We start from the raw sequence: 23,846 nt of genomic DNA on the forward strand, positions 1-23,846 counted from the left end.
TCTATATTCTGTGAATAAAAAAATTAAGTTTGTTGGTATAGAGCCTAAATGAAGGTGGGATTAAAATACTTAGTTTCCATTTTACTTAAATATATACCTCATTTTTTCTTAGGTATTCCAGTTTCATGTTTTGTGTCTTTTAGTATATTATTTCTTTAGTGCATCTCAAAATAACTACATATCTGTAGTTTCTTTAGTTTTCCCAGGAAGGAAATAATCTCTTTGGTATAGTCTTAAGTATGTATATATGAGAGACCACGTGGTTTGGTAAGTAGATAGAGTAGACAGGTCACCATTAATGCTACTAGATGTATCTTTTCTCATGCCCCTAGATGCACTATTCAACAGGAGGAATAGGCATGCTTGGACTTGGAGTTAGAAGATCTAAGTTTTAATACTTCCTTAGATGCTTACTAGCTGTGTGATAATGAGTGAGTCACTTAACCTCTTAGAACCTCGGTTTCCTTATCTATAAAACGGGGGTTGTAATACTTGTATCACTTGGTTTTTGTGAGAAAATGTATCATACACCTTAAGGTTCTAGAGGATTGAATTAATATGTGATATTCAAATTAAAATATTTTTTCAAGAGTAAAGTAATTATTTGCTATCTTGGCTGTTTTTTCTTTTACTATTTTATTTCCTTTTCTAGGTGACATCGTTATCCAGACATGACATAATAAGCAAGAGTTCAAGTAGGGGTAAATTTATTTAAGTTATTTAAGTTCTGCCAAATTTTCCTTGCTTGTTTTCAGTAAAATGTATTATAAGTTTATTTTAACTTAGGTTCCCTGACTTCAGAAAATCCAATTCAGGTAAGCGTGGACCAGTTAACCATAGCCATCTATGATCTTCTCCGACTCCATGCAAGCTCAAGTGGTGGTCCTGTAGACTGTGGACAGAATCATAGGACCACTAAGGAAGCATGGACTACAACAGAACAACTCCAGTTTACAATATTTGCTGCACATGGAATTTCACCTAATTGGGTAGCAAAGTAAGTAATCACCATAGTCTAATAGTGTAATATTGAGTTTCAGCAAAGTATGCTCAGACAGGTGCCTTTCTAAACTTTAAAAAAAACAAAAACACCAACCCAGTACTTTAATAAATAGTGCTTTAATAGTTGGTTTCAAAAGAGTGGGATAATTGTTAAAAGCTAAAGTACTCTTATTATGTATAAAAGGTCAAGAAAAAAATTCATGGGAACAAATAAGGACTAAAACTGTGTTAAACCCAAAACCCTGGGTAGTATATGCAAATTGTTCAGTCGAGTTCTTTCTGGGCATTACCTGGCACTAAAGAATTGATAAAATAGGCTATTTCCCTGTACAGAAACCAGTGAGATCTCTTCTTCCTAGACAATTCCGTGAATCTGTAGTATGTTAAACAGCGTTCTGCCTATTTTATTTATTCATTAATTAGCTAACTCTTCACACATTTAGTTGCTAAATTTTAGCTGAATTACTATGAATTACAAATAACTTGGAACCAGCTTTAATGAACTTTTGCCTATGTAAATTCCAGAAAGCAGTTAGTTTTTCTTTTTTTTAAGGCAGTTGGGGTTAAGTGACTTGCCCAGAGTCACATAGCTAGTAAGTGTCAAATGTTTGGTCTGAGGTCAAATTTGAACTCAGGTCTTGCTGACTTCAGGGCCAGTGCTCTATCCACTGCACCACCTAGCTGCCCCCAAAGCAGTTACATTTGTGGGAAAAATATAAGTGTTGTTTGAAATTATGAGCCATTAGAGTAAATTTGAAATTCAATTTTCTCTTTCCAGTTATGAAAAATACTATTTAATTTGTTCCCTGATTCACAATGGGAAGGATCTTTTTAAGCCTATTCAGTCGAAGAAAGTTGGCACATATAAGAATTTTTTCTATCTTATTAAATGGGATGAACTGTAAGTGATATTTCCAAATTGAATGTCTTTTAGTAGTTGTATGTTTTACATTTATTTGCACATTTCTTTGAAACAAGGGTCCTTAACCTTTGTTTCATGGACCTCTTTGGTAGTTTGGTGAAGATTATGCAGCCCTTCTCAGAATATTGTTTTTAAATGAATAAAATGAAGCATGTAGGATTACAAAGAAAACCAATCATATTAACAGTTACCAAATATTACAAAAATAAGTTTATGGATCCCAGGTTTTTTGTCGCAAGAGTTCATTTCAACTTAATTTTTTTTTAAAGAAATGAAGTGAGCTTTCAGTTAAAATTTCTTTAAGAATTTGTTTAATTTATTTATTAGACTAGATGACCTCTTAAAATTTATTCCAAATATGATTCTCTAAAATATGGATTAAAATGATTGTTGAATTTTTGCTAATGCATTTAATAATACATTTACATTTAAGTCTCTGAGAAATATGGCATTACTGTAGGTTTTAAAAACCAGAACCAAAAGAACAGTACACTGCCATAATCTAAGGCAGGAAGGACAAAATAAACACTTTTGATTGCATAGAACTGAAACAGTTTCTCATAAACAAAATGTATCTAGAACAAGAAGAGAAGGTATTGTGTAGTGGAAGAATTCTTGCATCAAATATCAGTGATAAAAATCTGATATCCAATTATAAGGAAGTGATGTAAATATAGATGACTGCCATTCCCAAATAGATAAATGATCACAGGATCAGTTTTCAAAAGAATTGTAGCTTCAGTGATCTGATGAAAATATACAGCAAAACTCATTTTAACTTAGGTTCTCTGACTTCAGAAAACCCTATTCAGGTGAGCATGGACCAGTTAGACGCAGTGATCTATGATCTTAGACTCCTTGCAATCTCGTGTGGTTATGCTGTAGTCTGTGGACAAAGCCATAGGAGGAGTACCTTGAAAACTTGTTAATTAGGGAACAATGCCTTGTTACATTATTTTTATCTCTATTTAATAACACACATTATTTTTAATATTGTTCGGTCATGTCTGACTCTTTGTGACCCTATTTGGGGTTTTTTGGCAAAGATAATGGAATGGTTTGCCATTTCCTTCTCCATCTCATTTTATAGATGAGGAAACTGAGGCAGAGTTAAGTGACTTGCCCAGGATCACACAGCTAGGAAGTGTCTGAGGTCAGATTTGAACTCAGGAAGATGATAAGTCTTCCTGATTCCAAGCTTGGCACTCTATCCTGGTGCCTTGTGCCCTATTATTTTTAATATGTAAAAATTTATAGTCTGAAAATAGTACAAGTTTGATTTCACATCATTATTGGTATTTTTTCTTTGTGCATCTGAATATTTGTTGAGAGATGCCAAATGTAATTTTTAAAAGGAGAGACTGTTTTTGGTATTGTTTATGAAATTCATTTGGACTTTTTATATATTTATAGTAGTTTATTTTAATATTTCACTTTAAAAGTGTTTATTGAGTTTCTTAAACATCTATTCTCTGCTTTAGCTGGCAAATAAAATAATTACACATTTACATATCTCTGCCTCTCTAAATGAGTTTGCTTTCTAAATTACTATAATTTGAACAGCATTATGGTCCAGAGCTGTCTTTGAGGTTAGGGGAGTTATCATTATAAACAAAATTGAGAGTGAAAGTTATCCATATTCTACCAATTTCTGCAAGTTTTATTGATGACTTACCCCTCCCCCCACAAAACTAATTTCTGAATATAGACCCCACCCATTATTATGGTAATTGAGTCTTCCCTTATAACAAACAAAAAAATAAACAAAACAACCAATACATTGACTTCATTTGACAGTATATGTAATATTTTGCCTTCTTAGTCCATCATGTCTCTTTTGAGAGGAAGGAAAGAAGCATAATACATTCTCTCGTCTTAGTTAATAAAATTGGTTTTTATAATTACTACAAATTCTGCTTCTTTTTAGTGTAGTCTTTGGTGTATATCCTTCTCTGATTTTGGTCACGAGAAATTATTTTAGTTTTATGTAATCAAATTGTCTACTTTGTCTTTTATGATTGCTTCCAGTCCTTATTTGGTTATGGATATGCTTCCTTTGCATAGATTTAAAAGGTACTTCATTCTGATTTTTTTATGTTGCTATCTTTTGTATTGTCCTGGAGCCTTTTATGGTGTATATGATGTAAGATGTTGAAGTAAACATAATTTCTGCTAAACTACCTTTTATTTTTCCCAGTATTTCCTATAAACTTAGTAGGGATGTCTTTCCTCTGAAATTTGTTTTGGTTTATCAAAAATTGAGCTATTCCTTTCAATTTCAGCTAGTTCTTGCCTATGTAGTCTGTTCCATAGACTTTTCTTTTTTAACCAGTACCATATAGTATTGGTGACTCCTGTTTTTATAATGTGGTTTGAGTTAAGGTAATGGGAGTAATATTTTTGGTATTTTGTATATTATTACATTCAGTGTTAAATAACATACAGATTAGCTCATTTAAAGATGATGCAAAATTGAAGACAATTTTCAGAAATTGATATTTTTCGCTATAGTAATTTCTGTGAAGGGTTAAATGTATTCATTTGATTTTTAATTATTTCTATTAAATGACCATTTTTTCCCCCACAGAATCATTTTCCCTATTCAGATCTCACAGTTACCATTGGAATCACTTCTTCACCTTACTCTTTTTGGAATTTTAAATCAAAACAGTGGAAGTTCCCCTGACTCTAATAAACAGCGAAAGGGACCTGAGATTTTAGGCAAAGTTTCTTTACCTCTTTTTGACTTTAAGCGGTAAGTGTTAATTGAGCTGTAATCATTCCTATCTTGGGTAATGTCTAAGTTGGTACTTTGTATTCCTCTTGGCTGTGAGCTTTGTGAGTAGGATCTGTCATGATCTGTGCAGATACCGATCATTTATAATAATATCTGTGGACACTAACATAATTTTAAGTTTTATTTAATTTCATATATTATTTCATGTACTCTTACATGGAATAAAGATCACAGCTCCTCTATGCCTTAAGTAGCTGGTCTTAGTGACATACTAGGTAAAAAATATTTTCTGGGGGCAGCTAGTTGGCTCAATGGATAGAGCACCGGCCCTGAAGTCAGGAGGACCTGAGTTCAAATCCGGCCTCAGACCAAACACTTGACACATACTAGGTGTATGACCCTGGGCAAGTCACTTAACCCCAAAATGCCCAAAAAATTTAAAAAAAAATCTGCTTGGTAACCATTTAGTGACTTTACTTTTTGAAGAGAAAATACCAAAATTTATTTGTTTTAACTTCCTATGATTGTAAGTAGCAGGGGTACAAAGGCTCTGAAGCCTTGGTATGAGTAATTGGAGATAGATAATTGTTTGTGTTTGAAGAGGCTTTCTGATAACCGTGGTAGCCTGATGTGGAAAAGGGTACTCCCCATTACTCCCAGCCACAGCAGCATCAGGGTGCACTTCACGTATGCCTTTCTTAGGTTTGAAGAAGCTATTTGAATAAACATGAACAATCCTATTTGCAGCACTATCATAAATATTTACAAGCAAAAGCATGGACTTACCCACAGGAGCCTTCATCTTTTGTGTCTTGGACCCCTCTGGCAGTATGAGGAAACCTACAGACCCCTTCTCAGACTACTGTTTTTAAATGTGTGAAATAAAATATACTGTGTTATAGAATATACCAAAGATTAGTGAAATAGTTAATATTCTCTTCTCTCCCTACTCCCCCAAGTTAAGAACCCTGCCTTAGAAGCTCAGTCAGTTTAGATGACTGACTTGGCGAAGTAACAGGCTTCTTTAGAACAGAGAAGCAAAACTTTTCCCTTACCTTTGGCATGCTGCTTTCAGGGGTAGTTTTAAGATTCATAATGTATGTTTCAAAAAGCTCCTGGAATTTAAGATATCTAAAGGGGAAAGGAAGATATCTTCTTTATATCTTTGGAAATTTTATATCCAGCTTGCTTTCTGCATATAAGAAATTGTTAATGGAAATTCAGCTAAAAAGCACACTTTAGGGCAGATGATAGCACTTAGTATTTCATCAGTACCTGAAAATTGATAGAGTAAAATGAGCAGAACCAGAAGAATAATTTATACAGTAACAACAAAGTAAAGACAACTTTGAAATATGTAAGACCTCTGGTTAATATAATAACTATCCATGTTAATGAAGAACTGATGGTAAATGTGCTACCTCCTGATAGAGAAGTGATAGAGTCAAGATGCAGAATGACATAGATTTTTGATTTTGATGAATGCAGGAATTTGTTTTGCTTGACTATGCATATTTGTTACAAAGGTTGTTTTTATTTTCTTTCAAAACAATTTTTTAGATGTCCCCAATGTTTATTCACTTGAAAAAAATTAAAAAGGCAATTATTTTCGTTTATTCATACCTCTAAATAAATACGTAAACAGCTTGTAGCGATATGGTCATCTAAGAAGTATCTAGATTAGAAGAACTAAACATGTTGTTATATATAGAGGGTGGAGAAATGCCAGCAACACTACTTAATGAGACTGGATCTTAATATTCACAGAATAGATGCCACATGTCCCACTTGCATTTCTAAATCAATAATGAGTGGTTTCTAAAGACTACTGCTAATTAGAATGTAACCAAGATTCAAAGGCTTCTGCCTTTGGATGAAAACATCAAGTCACAAATGTGAAAGGAGAGTTTTGGAAAAAAGACAGTCTACTTGAATTCAGTGAATCAGGCTTTAAAATGTACGAACAAAGAATATGTTTATATATTCTTGTTTTGTTTGTAGATTAAGCAAGATTTTTAGAAATTTCTTCAGTGTTATACTACAAAGAGGTGTCAAACTCTTTTAAAAGTCCTGGAGGCATTAATTTCAGTAAGCTGAAAAATAATCTAGGGCATAGAGTTGTTTTATTGATGGAAATTGTTGTGATAGATTTGATTCTTCAACTTAAAAAATAAACTTTTGAACCAAATCAGTCTTCTCTATACATTTGTGGAATTTCTGGCATTGTATATATACCATTGTCATAGTTATCTTTCTATAATATTACTTTATCATGCCAGTGTTTAAAAAAAAACCTTGATGCTCTACTTAGCTTTCTTACTCATTAAGATATTGTTGAACATTTTGAGTTATTTAGATGGATTTATTACTGGGAGGCTGAGCTAGGTGGTGCAGTGGATAGAGGGGCCAGCCCTAGAATCAGGAAGACTCATCTTCCTGAGTTCAAATCTGGCCTCAAACTCTTCCTAGCTGTGTGACCTTGGGCAAATCACTTAACCCTGTTTGCCTCAGTTTCCTCATCATCCACCACCACAGTGTGGGTACTCCCTCTTATACTGCTTCTAATTCTGTGTGATTTGTGTTTTTTTCTTTCCCTAAATCTTCCACAGAGGACTCTTGGAGGCCTTGCTTTATCTAATAAAATTGAAACTATCCAATAATAACTCCCTTTTCTCCTCTCATCACCTCATCTAACAGTATTTCCTCCTTTACTCCAGCCTATGATGATAAGATGGCCCTTTTGATTAATGTCAGCACATCTTAATGTGCTCTCTCTATCCGTCTTCTCCAGCAGATTCACCTCATTATCTTCATTTTCCTCTTATGACTCTTCAGTCTCTCTTTCTGCTGGTTTCTTCTGCCTACAAGCACATCCCAAACTCCCCCCTAGGTTTAAAAAAAAAAAAGGCCCACTGGATCCTACTGTCCCAGCTAGTTATGAGTCTATTATTTTTCTTCTGTTCCTCTGTCAAACTCTTTGAGAAAGTTTTTTTCAGCCCTTCCACTTCTCTTCTTGAACTTCTTAATGATCTGCAGTATCTCACAATTACCATTGAAATCACTTCTTCAACTTACTTTCTTTGGAATTTTAAATCAAAACAGTGGAAGTTCCCTTGACTCTAATAAACAGCGAAAGGAACCTGAGATTTTAGGCAAAGTTTCTTTACCTCTTTTTGACTTTAAGTGGTGTTAATTGAGCTGTAATCATTCCCATCTTGGGTAATGTTTCCAACCTTATTACTCAACTGAAACTGTTCTTTCCAAAATTACCAGTGATCTCTTTTTTAATGAAAAAAAAATCTGTTTTCTGTCTCTTCCTCCATCCCTATTAAAAAACAAAAACAACCCTTGTAACACATATGCATAGCAAAGCAAATTTCTTTATTGGCTGTGTCCAAAAATGTGTCTCATTCTGCACCCTCAGTCTATCACTTCCTCGTCAGTCGGTAGATAACATGCATCACTAATGATAGCCAGAGTAATGGCCTTTTCTCCACCCTTGTGCTTCCTGACAACCCTGTAGCATTTTACATACAACCATCTCCTCCTGTGTATTCTTTCCTGTCTGGATTTTTCTGAAACTGTTCTCACTTGATTCTACTTGCTGCCTATGTGATTGTTCCTTTTCAGTCTGCTTTGCTATATCATTTCTATGTGACACCCTCTAACTGTGGTTGTACCACAAAGTTATTTCTACTTCTGAGTTCTTGTCTTACATCACCAGATTTTAAAGTTAATGTCCTATAGACATCTCAAACATAATAAATAAAATTGAACTCAGTATCTTCTCTTCCTGTCCACTGAACCCACCTTTCTCCCAAATTTCCTCATTAATATTGAAGGTATCATTATTCTTCCAGTCTTCAGGTTAATAAGTAAATGGAATATCATTTAGGATTCAAAATAATGTTTTTCTGTGTATGGTAAATTTTTATGTGATTTTTTTTTGCCACCAATGAGAAACAATAGACATTGTTTCCTGTTCTTTTCATACCACTTCTGTTTGTTTAACTTTTAGGTTCTTAACTTGTGGAACTAAGCTTCTCTATCTTTGGGCTTCATCCCCTACACAACCTGTTCCTGGGATAACCCACAAAAAAGGACACGTGATAGAAAGAATAGTATTACAGGTAATGAGTTGGTTTTTTTGTTTTTTGTTTTTTTGCCTGCTTTTTATGCTAGAACTAATGTGAAATAATACTGTTTATGGAGCCAATTGTCTTTACAGTGTGGGCATTAACTAGCATTAATTCTTAATAAAAAGGCATTCTTTTTTAACTTAGTGAACTTAATGAAAATTGGTTTTATATGCATTCTGATTAATTTCTTGATAATTTTGATAAACTTTTATGAAAAATGTACCTAGGTTCATATCTCATGCACTCTTTCCTAACGAGAATACTAACAAAAGCAGTCTTCATATTTCATATTGAAGAACATCATGTAGCAAAAAAGCTTCAGTAGCCTTCTTCAAGTTTCATCATTGTGAATAGAGCCCTAACGCACATCTAACCCTTGATGCCTTCTCCATCTGTCTTACTGAATTGCTGTGGCTGAAATCATTACTACCTAGTGGACAGTCCCTTGGTGATCAGCCTTCCTGATTTTAGGTAGGGCTGTACTTAAATAAAAGACAGTATGCCGTGCTCAAGCCTGTATACTGAAAGCCTTTTTTGTATGCTTGTCATCTACTAGAGCTTATACTCTATGAACATATCCTTCAAGAACCTAAGGTTACTTCTGCCACAGTGAGATAACAGAGAAGGACAAAGTTGAGGTCTTAATTTGATTTTGGTCCTTAGCCACTAAAAAGGTTAATGTTTTGGGTCTCAGGATAGTAAACTGATGTACTATCAATATGGAAAGGGATATATAGTATTTTTCTTTGTTCCCCTGGGTGTGATATATCATATTTTCAGACTTTTTTCAATGTGTGAATCAGTTTTGTTGATTGTTTTTCTTGTTATATGGAATGATTCCCTGGCAGTGGGGAAGGGAATGATACACGGGAAAATTTAGCCATTTTGAAAACAAAAGATACTGATAAATATTTTTTAAAACAAGGAAGTCAACATCTACAGTTTCATTTGCAACTCAAAAACTGAAGGTTGGCTTTTGTTTAATTTGTTAAGGTTGACTTTCCTTCCCCTACGTTTGATATCATTTATACAAAGCCTCAAGTTAATGGTAGCATTGTACAGCAGCAGTGCTTAGAAACACTGGAAAAAGATATGAGAGGAAAACTTCTTGCCATTCTTTCCAGAGATTCTTCATTTGGGTATGTTTCTTTTCATTTATTTTAAGCCTTGATGTCTTGATACCTTACAATATGTGTTACACAGGTGATGTAAAGTCTGACTTGTATAATAAATTATTTAGTTTTTTGATGTTTACAATGTGCTTGTTAAACAGTTTTATAACACTTTCTAATTTAAATGTGATAAAATATTTTAAGGTCTTTAGATAATAAGTCTTGCTGCTTTCAGCCTTTTCCCTTTCTAGTCTGTCAAATTGTTCTTTGAACCATCTTTTTGTTCTAACCATATCATTCCATTACTTGCAGGGGGAGCAGTGGCTCCCCGTTGCCTGCCAAGTGCCAGATAAAGTATAAGATCCTGATCTTTGAATTCACTACCCTCCCTATCTGTCTCCCACCTACTTTGCCAGCCTTACATCATGGTCTTCCCCTTCATGTGTTCCAGAGCTGGACTAATTTCTGCCACCTTGTTCCTAGCCAGCATTTATCAATCAATCAAGTATTAATGAAGCACCTACTATGTGCCAGGCACAGTGCTAGTGGGTGAGAATACAGTGCAAAGAATAAAATAGAATCTGTTCCCAAAGACTCTGCAGCCTTGATGGGGGAAACAACAAATACATGCAAAAATCTATATTAAATAGAAAATGAACAAATAAAATATACAGAGAGGTTCAGTATAGGGTAGTGTAACAAAAATAGTCTGAAAATCCATTGTTTAGATACTGCTGCTAATCATACAATCAAGATGGAGAGATAGGAGTGGACTTACAGTTATTGCTGTATATGCAAAAGTCAGTGAGCCCTGCCCAGCAGTTTTTAGCTACATTAAATAGGTTTGGTTACATGAGCAGGACGTGTACAATGGAATTTCAAAGATCAAATAAGACAATAAGCAAATAGTAAAAGGATTTGTTCTGTGAAGTTTGAATTCAAAGGATTGCACTTGAGGACCTAGAGGGCCACATGAGGCCTCAAGGCCCCAAGTTCCCCACCCCTGGAAAAAATCATCTGCATAGAAAAGATAATTCAACTCATAGGAGCTGATGTAGTTACTGAAAGAAAAGGATCTAGAATTGAACATTGGGGAACACTCACAGTTAGGCATGTGACTATGGATAATTATCCAGCAAAGGAGAGTGGGAAGATTTTTTAGACAGGAAAATCAGGAGAATATAATGTCATAAAAACTCTGAGAGGACAAGATGGTCAGATGCCACAAATAAGTTGAAAATGATAAGAATTGATTTCTCAATTAAGAGATAATTGTTAACTTTGGAAAAGGCAAATTTCCGTTAAGTGATAAATGAAGTTGCAAGCCAGATTAAAAAGTACTGCCTTCCTCTCCAAAGTTACCTGGTATTTGATTTGCTTTCCTCCTTTGAGAGTAAGTTCCTTTAGGGCTGAGACTAGGACTTTATTTTTGTCATCATGTCCCAGTCCTTGACACATAATAGGTGGCTATTGATTTATTTACCTTACCTTGGTCCTATTCATGAGAGACAGCAGAAAAGATGGATGTTGCTAAGAAAATGAATGTCATAAGCAAAGGAAAATATTTAGTCTACTTCATAGGTTAATAATTGATTTCAAACACATATTATAATCCAGTAGGATATATAGCTAGTTTTCATAGTAGTAGAACTGGCAGGGACCTTAGAGATCATCAATTCCCATTCTCTTGTTTTTGCAAGAAACTTCAGTTTCCAAAAGTTAAGGGACCTATCCCATCTCACCCAGGGAATAATTTTTGTCATTGTTCAGTTATTTCAGTCATGTCTGAGTCTTCATGACTCCATTTGGGGTTTTCTTGGCAAAGATACTGGAGTGGTTTGCTGCCATATCTTTCTCCAGCTCATTTTTCAGATGAGAAAACTGAGGGAAACAGGGTTAAGTGACTTGCCCAGGGTCACACAGGTAGTAAATATCTGAGGCCAGATTTGAATTTGGGTCTTCTGGCTCCAGGCCCAGTGCTCTATCTACCTAGCTGCTTGAAGAGTAATTAGTACAGGCAAAATTCAGAGTCAGAGGTCTGCCAACTTCAAGTCTAATGTTCTTCCTGTTAAATGCCATGATAACTTCTTTCTCTATCAAAAATTGTTCTTTATGTACTTGAATATGATAAAACTTCATTTCTTTAAAACTGTTTTTATAAGTAAGACTTTTCTTGAAGGTTAGATTGATTCCCATTTATGGCGATTTGGTGTTTTGTGGTCATTCCCTTTTTGTTACTGAAAACAGCTCATATTTATGTGGTGTTTTCAGACTTGAAAGAGTGTTTTGTTTATTTTTAAATTTGATCCTGATGAGCTGGCATATTATTATCCCTATTTTAGATATAATAATACTAATAGTGTGAGAGGTAGAACTGAAACCCAGTTCTCCAACACCAAATCCAGTGCCCCTTCCACACACCACAGTTAGTACAGCATTTCAGTCATGAGGTGGCTGCTCTAGAGTTATTTCTTTTATTTTGCAATCTTTGAGATGCATGGTACTATTATAACACTGAGAATTTGATTTTGTTATATATAGAGTTTCTAAAGAAGATAAAGCCTTTTTGTGGGAGAAGCGTTATTATTGCCTTAAGCACCCAAGCTGCCTTCCAAAAATACTAGCAAGTGCCCCAAACTGGAAATGGGCAAATCTTTCTAAAACATACTCATTACTTCAGCAGTGGCCACCATTGCCTCCACTGAATGCCCTGGAACTGCTGGATTCAAAGTAAGTTCAAATGTAAGACTGTATTTACTTAGTGTTTTTAATGAGGTACTTTTATGTAAAAGTACCTTTTGCCTTAGTGCAAACAAATATCCTTTTCCTTGATGCTTTATGCTATTTATCAACCCAGGTTTGGAAAGATTGTTGCTTTCATTTAAAATAGTTGAATTAATAGGTAGTTGTTTGGTTTTTTTTATAAAGGCAAAAACATAAGCAAAACCACAGCTTTTTTGAATCAAATTTATATCACCCTCCTGTTCAAAGCACTGTAAGAATTTCTCAAAGGAAATTATATTAGATATTTGTAAAACATTTTCAAGTGTTTTACATATAGCCTTAATGGACATTTTGAGTTAAATTAATTTCTGTATTATGGAATAAATATTTGATAATGAATGCTTAAACTATTTCTGGGAATGCTAATATTTTCAGTAAACCAAATCTGTATGACATGATAAAATTTTCTCCCAGAAAAGGAACATATATCTCTCTCTACAGATAACATACTGCATGAATACTAAATATGTTTGTATAGGTGTTTCCAGCAGGAAATTGAAGCCTACTCTATTCTTTCATATTTTTCCAGATTTGCGGATCAGGAAGTGCGAGCCCTGGCTGTAAACTGGATTGAGGCAATTAGTGATGATGAGCTAACTGATTTCCTCCCACAGTTTGTACAAGTGAGCTTGGTTATTTTTCCCACATCACAATGGCATAATAGGTAGCATTTCTTAAGGCCTCTAAAATTTGTTGTAAGTAGCACAGTGCCTGACATGCAGTAGGAGTGTAATAAATGTTTTCTTTCTTATTTCCTGTAAGAGGCATTATGGCATAGTGGATAGAGAGCTAGCCTTGGTGCCAAGAAGATCTGAATTCAAGTCCTGCCTCTGACATACTGTGTGCAAGAGTCCGAGCATGCTCCCCAACCTCAGGACTCTAAAACAACTCTCTCAAGATTATAACTTCCAGAGAAGTGTTTGACCTTTATTGAGAGAGGGCAATTCTTACCTGAGAATGCCATATACCAATAAAATTAAAGGTTTAGTCTTTGTCTCTATTCTTCATAGGAAAATAATGATTTTTTTAACAGTTCTTTTCCTTTTCCCACAGGCTTTAAAGTATGAAATTTATCTGGACAGTTCATTAGTGAGATTCCTCTTGTCCCGGGCATTGGGAAATATTCGTATAGCACACTACTTATATTGGTAAGAATTCAGTTTCACAAACTATTTGATTTTTTAAAATTGCACTAAAGGTACATTAGAGAATTTACCTTTAGTTTTAATTTTCTGTAGATGCAAAAAATTAGTATTGAAGAACAAAAATGCTATTGTATTAATACTGAGAAATTAAGTCATAGGAACGTATGGCATATTATATCACTGACGTAATTTTTTAAAGGCTTACTAATCTAGAGTGGTTGGATAATGAGTTTATTAAAAGGTTAAAAAATTCTGAATATGAAAAATGTATCTCCTTAAATTGATTTTTGAAAATTTCATTAAGTTTTCAAGATGATTTGATGCAGTGCTTGCTATAATAGGCTACTGAAAGACGCCCTGCATGATGTACAGTTTGGTGTTCGATATGAGCATATCCTGGGAGCCTTCCTGTCAATTGGAGGAAAGGGGCTAAGAGAAGAGCTCTTAAAGCAGACGAAACTTGTACAGCTTTTAGGAGGAGTGGCAGAGAAAGTCCGACAGGCTAGCGGATCAGCTCGGCAGGTATGTACCTGTACGTCCATCTATGAAGATTGTGGCAGTATTGGTGCTTTCTATGGCTGAATTTATTCCTTTGTGTTATGGGAAGATACTGTGATAGGATAGTAGTCCAGGACTTTCACAAAGTTTAACTCAGTTCAGTCTAAATGACTTTTATGTGCAAGGTGCTAGAAGTACAAAGATAAAAATTAAATAGCCTCTGCCATCAAAGTGCTTACATTTTATGAGGAGATACAACACAGATAAGTAAATACAATGTTGTCGTTAGTAAATACAGGGTTGTCATTAAAATCACATGAAATAATAAGATTGTAAAGCACTTAGCACAGTGCCTGGCACATAGTAAGTGATGTGTAAATGTTAGCTATTATCATTATTATTATTATTGTTAATAGTAGTAGTAGTATAAGATAGAACCTAACTGTGCTAGAAACTTAAGAATTTTCTTAAAGGTGAAGAGCAGGAAAGAGTATGCTCTAGAAATGAATCAACCATCTGGACAAAGTTGGAGAATGGCTAGACTGGTTGGTTTGTCTGAAAGATTTCCAATGAATGGGAGTAATATGAAATGATATTTTTAAAGTGATGAATCATATTTTGGAGAGATTTAAATGCCAAACGGGGGAGTCATAGAGGCAATACAGATCTGCTGAAGATTTTTCAGTTGGAGAGTAGAATGTTCAGATGTGTGTTTTAGGAACAACCATTATGATATTAGAGAGGGCAGAGACTAGAAATAGGGAGACTAATTAGGAAGCTATTGGAAGTCTAGGTGAGAGGTGATGAGAGCCTGAACTTGGGTGCCCTACCTAAACAATTCTGGACAAATATTCATGTTATTGTATCTGTAGGAGAAGAGTTTCTACATCCTAGCTCAATAACTCATTCTATTGTTGAACAGCTTCTCTAATTAATCATATTTTTCTCTGGGAGTTTTTAGTCTTGATTTTACATTAAACACACATGTTCACAAACTTTTTGTGGCATAGTGACATTCAGAACTTTGGAGCATAAATCATTTCTAACACATTTAAGCAAATAGTCATCTAGCCTCTCTTGGAAGACTTTTTGTTATAAAAAGCTTAGTGCTCCCCAAGGTACCCCTTCCTTTTAATAACTTTAATCTTAAAGAATTTCTTCCTTGTATTTGAGATAAAAACTGCTTCACTATAACTCCAAGCCACTGGCTTCAGTTCTACCTATTTGTAGCGCCAAGAAGAATAGGAAAAATCTTTCTTCTGTTAGAATCATTAAAATATTTCAAGACTATGATCATATCTCCCCCCAAGTCTTCTTTTTCTAGGCTAACTCCCCAACTCCTTCAGCTATTTCTCTTGGCTTAGATTTGAATCTCCTTGATATCTTGAATTTAGTCTTGTCAGTGTTCCTGAAAATTCATTCTCCTGCACATACTTAAAGGAACATGTGTGTGTGTGGGTGTGGGTGTGTGTAGGAGGGGGGAGAGACAATGAGAACACATGTTCAAAATATTCATATTTGCATTTTCTGATAGCAAAAAAAAATCAATCAACAAATATTTACTAAATGTCTGTTATGTTCAGAGAACTGTGATAGATTCTGAGATTCAAGTACAAAGAATGAAACATCCTTACTTGTAAATAGCTTAGTTTCCAGTGGAAGACACAAAGTATCTAATCTCTCTTTCTATAGAATAAATATAAAGTTAGTAAATACAAATGTATACTAAATACAGGGTTACAAGGGAAGGCACTTTGATTTAGGAGCTTCAGGAAAGGCTTCATGTAGGAGATGGTATTTGAGCTATGTCTTGAAGGAACAGGAATTCTGTGGGCCATATGTGAGGTGAGACTGCTTTTTAGGTTTGGGGATAACTAGTGCAAAGCCATGGAGATGAGAAATGGAGTGTCGGGAAGGAGGAACAGAAAGACTGTTTAGCTGGATTACAGACTGCAAAAGTGGGGAATGATATGCAGTGAAGCCAGAGGAATAGCTTGGGGCCAGGCTGTATACAGCTTTAAAAGCTAAACAGAGGAGTTTATACTTTATTTAAAAAGTTTGGGTTTGAGGAGTTCAGTTTTGGACATGTTGAGTTTGAAAAGTCTCTGGGAGATTCAGTTTGAAATATCCAACTAGGGTTAGATATATAGATTTGTGAGTCATTTGCATAGAGATAATAAACTTGTAGGAACTAATAGGCTACCTATAGTTAGATTATAGTGGGAAAGGAGAGGACCCAGCCCTGAAACTTATGTTCAGGTTACAGTTAGGGGGCAAGAGGCAACATATGGATGATGAGGCAACAAAGGATATGGAAGGGTGGTCAGGATAGTAACATAAGGACAAGCAGAATTAAAACTAAAACCCAATAGAAGTAGAAAGGAAAAAAAAGCCAGTGCCATGTGTCCATTGATTGCACAGTGAATGTCTGAAAAAAAACCTGGGGTACATGAATATAATAGAATAATAGTTTGTGCAGTAAGAAATGATGCAGAGTGAAAGAAGCCGCTCAAAAGAACAATATACACAATGATTACAATAATATGAATGAAAATATTGCTGAAAATGAGTCCAGACAAAAAATGAGCATATGAAAAACAAGTGATGGTCTTGAAGTAGAGATAATGAAACATATCTGTCTTCTCAGTGGAGAGGTGTGTGTGGAGGGGTTATAGGTCAGAATATTGTTTGTGTTGTCAGAAAGGGTCACTGTATTGGGTGGTTTTGTTTAATTTTTTTTCCTTTTTTTTAAATGGATGGTACACATTGGGGATGGGAGAGTACCTTTCATTAGCATGATATAAAGACAAGAAGTATCAATCAAATGTATTTTTCAAAAAAGGAAGAAATACGTGGGCAAAAGACCCGGGATTGAATGTAATACTTGTGGCTTGAGCTGACCAGCACAGAGTACATTGGAATTATTAACTCTTATTGAGGACATATACTTCTGTTAATGTAACCTAAGATCACATTAACTTTTGGCTAATACTGTTGACTCATTGAGTTTGCAGTCCAATGAACCACTAAAAGTGTCTTTTTCATTTTAATAGCTTTCTTGCCAAATCTCACTTGTTCTGAATTTGTACAGTTAACTTTTTGAGCCTAGGTCCATGACTTTATCTTTATTAAATTTCATTATAATAAGTTTCGTTCATTATTTTAACCCATCAAGATCTTTTTGGATCCTGATTCTGTCATTCAAAGTATTAGCTGTTTCTTCCTGCTTCATTTTACCCATTTACACTCATTACTTTGATACTTTCATCCAAGTTATTGACTTCAAGTGATGAACAGAATAGAACTAAAAACAGATCCTCACGCATTGCTACTAGAGATTCTTCTCTCTAGGTTGACTCAATCCATTAATCCAGACTCTTGGGGTATAGATTTTAAACAAGTTCCAGATTTGCCTGATTAGTCCATATTCCTTTCTTATTTTGTCCACAAGGATATCATGAAAGATTTCCTCACATCTATTATTATCATATCTATGGCATTTTCCTCATCTACTAATCTAATATCAGATAGGGAAATGAGATTAGTCTGATGCAAGTTGTTCTTAGTAAAGCCATGCTGCCTTATAGTGATAGTATCTTTTTTTTAAGTGTTCACAAATTATACTTTTGTAAGATATTTGTGAATTTTGCTAAGAATTGGAGACAATCTTATGAAGGCAAAGGGAAACATTACTTCTGTCTCTTTCTTTTCTTCCTCACATAAATGTTCTTCCCCATGCCTTATCTACCCTCCATACTCTCAGGTTCGTGGATTTTCCTATAGGTATATATTGTCTTTATGACTTTCTTTTTCACATATAATGCAAATTTACTACCGACTTCCAACTAATCTACTCCCTCTTAACAAAGTATACCTTTCCTTTTCTGTATTAGTTATGAACCTTTGCCTATCAGTTTTGGTGATAACCATGGAACTATATTTAGTTCATTGCATTAATGTTTCAAATTAATTTTGTTTAGTATCTGTCCTTGGGACATTTGATGTATAGGTAGAAGAGACAAATATAATTTCTGCTATTCTTTTAAGTTATTTTCTCCAGTGCATTACTAGACACATCTAGTCTTTCTATGTCATACCTGTAGCTCTTGACAGATTCTCTACCTGAGTCTTTTTCTCCTCTTCATTTTGAGTTCAAATTCCTGAAGCAAATGCATCCTTATTAGTCTTCATTACATGCTTTCCAGTTTTGCTTAGAAGCTCTTCATTCGTGATCTAGAAAATCTAATTCCATTCTCTTACATTATTTCTTTAGCTAGCTCTCTACTTTCATATCTTTCTTTTTCTTCTAAAATTGTACCTTCATTGGTATTTCTTTTTTTATGTATTTCTGTTACATATGTTATGGTCACAATAAGGTAAACAAGCACAAAGTTGTCAGCATGATCAATTTATGAGTGAAGTGCAAATTTGCTAATAAGTAGGATTTTGGCTTCTCAGCAAACATAAGACCCCAAGGTGAGGAATGGCTACCCTTTTTATAGTTTTTAGGGAAGTGCAGAACAAAGACTAGGACTTCATAGGTGAGGAACAAGTTGTGATTGGTTAAAAGAGGTCAGTAGCATAAATGGTGAAATCCTATGATTGGTTACAGAGCAGAGATGTGGGGGACAATATGATTGGTTGGACATTTAGAATGAGGGTCTAAGAAAAACCCCTTCCTTCCTTCCTTCTTGTAACTAAGAAATGTTCATTATTTGAGTCCACTTGCAGGGTTAGAGATAGTGGGCCAGACTTCTTTGGATAGCAAGCCAGACATCCGTGAAGGATAGCTTGGTGGTATAAAGACACTGGACCAGACTCCCTGATGTCTGCATTCTTTGAGAGTAACAGATTTTCTTTGACACAAGAATGGAATAATGATTAACAAAGAGAACTGTATTTCTTTTTTTTTTAACCTATTTTCACGTTAGTGTTGTTGTAAAGAATAATTAGAACCAATGGGAGAAACCAGGAGAGAGAACTGCATTTCTAAATTCTAACTAAATTTCTAAACTCCTTACAGGATAGTTGAATTTCTGAACTAATTAAGTTCAGAAACAAAGAATCATGATTTAGGCAATTATAGAACAAAATCGATCAGTTTCAAATAGTATCAATTAAAAAGTGATAATCAGATCATTTCACATACGTTTAGATGTATGTCTTTTTCACAGGTTGTACTCCAAAGGAGCATGGAACGTGTACAGTCCTTTTTCTTAAGAAATAAATGTCGTCTCCCTCTCAATCCAAGTCTTGTGGCAAAAGAACTGAATGTTAAGGTATGATATAATATATATTTATATTGGTGTCACATTTTCAAACAGTCAGCACAGAGAAGGCAGTAGACAGGTAGAAGTATGATGATGTGGCTGATAATTATATGGATAACTTTTAACCCAGATATAAAAAAATTCCTGTACATATTTCATCATAACTATTTGTTAGGGACCATATAGACCCGGCTGAAATTTAGTGGACCATTTTAAGTCATTCAAAACCAACTGCAGAATTAATATATTTTTAAAAGACCTAGGAATAATGTGAATATCAAGTCATCCATGAGAATAAAAACAAAACAATGAATCCATTAAAGTGTACTTCTAAGGTTTACGGGGTCTAAGAACTTTTGCTTTTGTTAAAGAGAGCAGATATGTATGAAATGAATCAGTTTCTACTCGTCAGAATATTTAATTTCTTAGTTCAGGACTTAGAACCTCTGCTTCTAGTTGTTGTGTTAAATATTATGTATAGCATGGAAATCCAAGAGGGCAAGGAAGGCAAGTGTCTTCCTCATACTTAGTGAACATTGTGATGTTGTTAGGAGCTTATGTGTCTGCAGTGTGATTTATGAAAACCCTAAGAATCATAGATTATTCCTAGACTCTGAGAGTTAGGGGGGCCCTTAGTGTCTATTAATTCAGTACTTAGCTAAATGAGACTCCACCAGATAGCCAGTAAGTGGCAGGTTAGTCTACTACTCCAGCACTTAGCTCAGTGTCTGGTACGTAGTAAGTACTTAATAAATGTTTATGGTTGGTTGATTGATTTGCCAGCCTTTGTAGAAGGACCTCCAGTGAACAAAGCCCACTACTATTCATGGCAGTTCATTCTACTTTTAGATAACTGTAATTGTTAGTTTTTATTTAATCAAGCCTAAATGTACTTATTTGAAACTTCTGTTGCTTTTAAAGTGCATAATTTAATATGGTACCTGTACCATTTTGATTTAACATGATAACTATACACTGTTGAAATCTAATAATGAGTGTCTGAGTTGTATAAACAGTTTTATAAACAATATTATCTTGGATTTTTTTCAGCTGGCTTATTTATTTTTATTTTTTAAATAACCCTGGATTTAAAAAAAAAAAAAGATAGTCAGAGACCTGCTGGTTACATAGTAAAGTGACTGAGTTAATGTGGGAGGTTTCATGCGAAAAGCTCTGCTTTTTCTCCATCATACCCTTACCTGTAGGTGCTCTGCCCAGAGGAATGTAAAGGTTGATTGCTGAAACCTGACTAGCTGTCCTGGGTTTATGGGCTAGATTTTTATCTTAAGGATGATACCTTAAACCCAAATCTCTCTGGCTCTCATCGATTGGCCAACAATAGATCCCAGGCCAAGCCCCACTTGGTCATTGTTTGGGCCCTTATTGGCTCAGAGTGAATGTAAATAGCAATTGTTTCTGTTTTGGTCCAAAGCCCCCGAGGGTCTTCTCCTCCCTGATCTTTGTTTTGTTTTGTTTTGTTTTGTGGCTAGGTAAAAGAGACCATTCCCTGCCTCTTTTCTTAATCTCTTAGCTTTATCACTGAATGGGATCTGCCTCAGTCAAACTGAGTCCTGTTAAAGACCTTAGGTTAAAAAGGCCAGGGTCTCCTGCTGCATCCAGGGCCATCTCTAGTCATCCTAATCTGTATCTTGCCACTGGACCCAGATGTTTCCAGAGGAGAAAGTGTAGCTGGTGACCTTTCACAGCCTCCTGTCACTTAAATCCAATTCATTTACAACTCCTGGCATCACCTCCCTCATGTCTTGGTCCTCTTCCAGAACAAAGGAGAAATAACAACAACTGCTATGACTCATTGGTGCTATGACTTAAAGACATAAATAAAGGGACAATGCCTAGTGTGATGTTATACTCATTCCTGTATTAATCTTCCCATATTTAATACACATTATATTTGCAGACATGTTCCTTCTTCAGTTCTAATGCAGTTCCCCTGAAAGTCACAATGGTGAATGCTGATCCTTTAGGGGAGGAAATCAATGTCATGTTTAAGGTGAGATGTTCTTCTTTCTAGGAGAAAAATGAGGAAATGAATGTTTTATTTTCATGGTTATGTTTTTCTAACCACTTCTTAAATGTAGTTTACTTCAGTGTATCATGGGTTTATTAGCCTCATTTATACTTTCTTTCTTCTTAGTTATTCTTTAAGCTTATAATGGAGAGCAAAATTACTTTGTACTAACAGTATCTTTGGGGTTTATCCATTCTATAAGCTACCTCATTGTCTGTATATCTCATATCTTCATTGCGCTAGTCATTTGTAGACCCAGTCATATAAGAGGAAAAGAAATGAAGAGAAACCCCCAGAGCTGGCTATCCTTTAAGAGAATACTCTAGGCTGCAGCCCTATTGTACTGATGGAAAAATGGAGACTAAGCCATAGGCCATAGCTGAGGGTATTTATGGAAAAATACTTATTACTTACATGGAATGTTTTAGTCTGTAGCAGAATCAACAGTATCCGAAATGGTGATTTGATTATTTTTGTTAAAACTAATTATATATTTTTTAGAATTACTAAATCTAGAACCTCTACTTTGGAAAGTACTGCATATTGGAAAGTACAAAATAACTTTGTCTTTAAAATTACATGTCCCAGGGCCTCTTGTACATAGTGCAGGAAAAGCTCCACATAACCAGAAACATCCTTAGAAAGGCTAGTAGAAGCTACAGTGATGTTTACAGAATTTATAGAAGCTACAGAATGTTTACAAATTTAAGAGAGAGTCATGATTTAGCCCTGATAGTCTACACGTTGTCTAATGAAGAACAAAAGCATAGAAGAAATAGGCTTGTTTGATGTCTGGAAAAGGAAGACCATTTCTTTCTCATATACACAAATATTGTCATTGAACTCATAATGCCCATCCAGGTAAAAGTACTAATGAAGGAGACAGAAATGTAAGAGGGTAAAAACAATAGCAACTAACTAGAGAAGGAAGACATTATTCAGTCCTCGTGATTTTTAGATAAGACAAGGCTCTGGCTAGTAATAGAAAAGGAAAGCAGCTGTAAGATGAATCATATGATGATGTCTGTGATCTGATTTTTCATTAAGAGAGATTTAGGTAGTAACATTAACAAAGGAAAATTTAAAATGATAGATGATATGTTTCCTAACTGCTTTCTCCAAACACATTTCCTTTTGATTTCGACTGGTAAATTTTTAATAGGTAGAGTACTTTATTTTCCACCTTGAATTTTGTAGAAGTATACAACTTAGTAAAATGAATTAGCCTATTTAAGAAACTTTTAGGCATGTTAATCCATTGAAGAGGGAAAACAGATCAAAACTCTCTCCACCTCTACATACACTTGGACAAAATCATTTTTTAAAATTGTGTGTGTGTGTGTTTGTGTGTATAAAGAAAGAGAGTCCTGATCAAATATCAATAGAACAAATATGTGCTAACAGTAATACGTTTTAAAGGCACTCAAGAATTGATTGGCAAGATAGCCCAAATACAGGAATATTCCAAAACAGTAGAAATGATTATGAAATAGTTTTTTTTTGGCGAAGGGGTTGCCACACAGAACACAACTGAGAATTCAGTAGTAGATATCAGTTTACTTTATCTCAAATCTTTATTTTAAAAAAATCTATCCATACCTTGAGGATATCCTACATAGAAACATACAGAGTAAACCATCAGACTTTGTAGACTAATCTGTAGAAGACTGATTTATGGTCACATTACTGACTGTGAGAGCTAAAGAATATATATTCTCACTATTTATACATTCCAACAAAATATTTTATTCTTTGAACACTTTCTTCAAAGTTTTTTTCTATAACTCTTATTAAAATCACATAATGTTCAGGGCAGAAGAATCAAGATCATGAAGTGGCAGGAAGCAGAGCTGAGTTACCCCTCCCTCAGGGCAACTCCTTCACATAGGTCCAGAGAATACATCGAAGACACCTCTAATGAGCAAATAGAAAGAAAGGTCAGAGTGATTCATTTTTCCATTCCAAGATGGCATGAGGAAATAGGGAGGTTTGCAGACACTGGAAAAAGTTTGGCTAGAAGCATGGGACTTTGTGGAGCATTCCAGCATATCCATCCAGGTAGAAGCTTTGTGCCCAGGCATTATGGGGTCTCAGATCCATAATAAGGCAGAGTATGGGAACAGGTGCCAAAATGGCAGGTTTGTTACCAGCTGCACAGTTCCATATCACTGATGGAGAAAGGACTGAGGAAGGGACCTGCAACCAGGA

The 23,846-nt window shown here is 34.9% G+C and overlaps 1 protein-coding gene across 3 annotated transcripts in view; it reads left to right on the forward strand.

Moving 5' to 3' along the window:
* PIK3C2A (phosphatidylinositol-4-phosphate 3-kinase catalytic subunit type 2 alpha) overlaps window positions 1–23,846 on the forward strand; it is a 148,805-nt gene that overhangs the window by 90,977 nt on the left and 33,982 nt on the right. For 2 of the 3 annotated variants that reach the window (XM_021005325.2, XM_021005324.2), the window contains 12 exons: window positions 653–701; window positions 787–997; window positions 1,781–1,903; window positions 4,512–4,679; window positions 8,680–8,791; window positions 9,794–9,939; window positions 12,454–12,642; window positions 13,226–13,319; window positions 13,750–13,844; window positions 14,183–14,363; window positions 19,514–19,618; window positions 21,528–21,620. In XM_021005325.2, coding sequence (XP_020860984.1) covers window positions 653–701; window positions 787–997; window positions 1,781–1,903; window positions 4,512–4,679; window positions 8,680–8,791; window positions 9,794–9,939; window positions 12,454–12,642; window positions 13,226–13,319; window positions 13,750–13,844; window positions 14,183–14,363; window positions 19,514–19,618; window positions 21,528–21,620 — 1,566 coding nt within the window. The remainder of the gene's footprint in view (window positions 1–652; window positions 702–786; window positions 998–1,780; window positions 1,904–4,511; window positions 4,680–8,679; window positions 8,792–9,793; window positions 9,940–12,453; window positions 12,643–13,225; window positions 13,320–13,749; window positions 13,845–14,182; window positions 14,364–19,513; window positions 19,619–21,527; window positions 21,621–23,846) is intronic. The other variant, XM_021005327.2, reaches the window with a different exon arrangement.

This window comes from Phascolarctos cinereus, unplaced genomic scaffold (assembly GCF_003287225.1).
Source record: "Phascolarctos cinereus isolate Bilbo 61053 unplaced genomic scaffold, phaCin_HiC Scaffold_9;HRSCAF=440, whole genome shotgun sequence".
Taxonomy (NCBI): Eukaryota; Metazoa; Chordata; class Mammalia; order Diprotodontia; family Phascolarctidae; genus Phascolarctos; species Phascolarctos cinereus.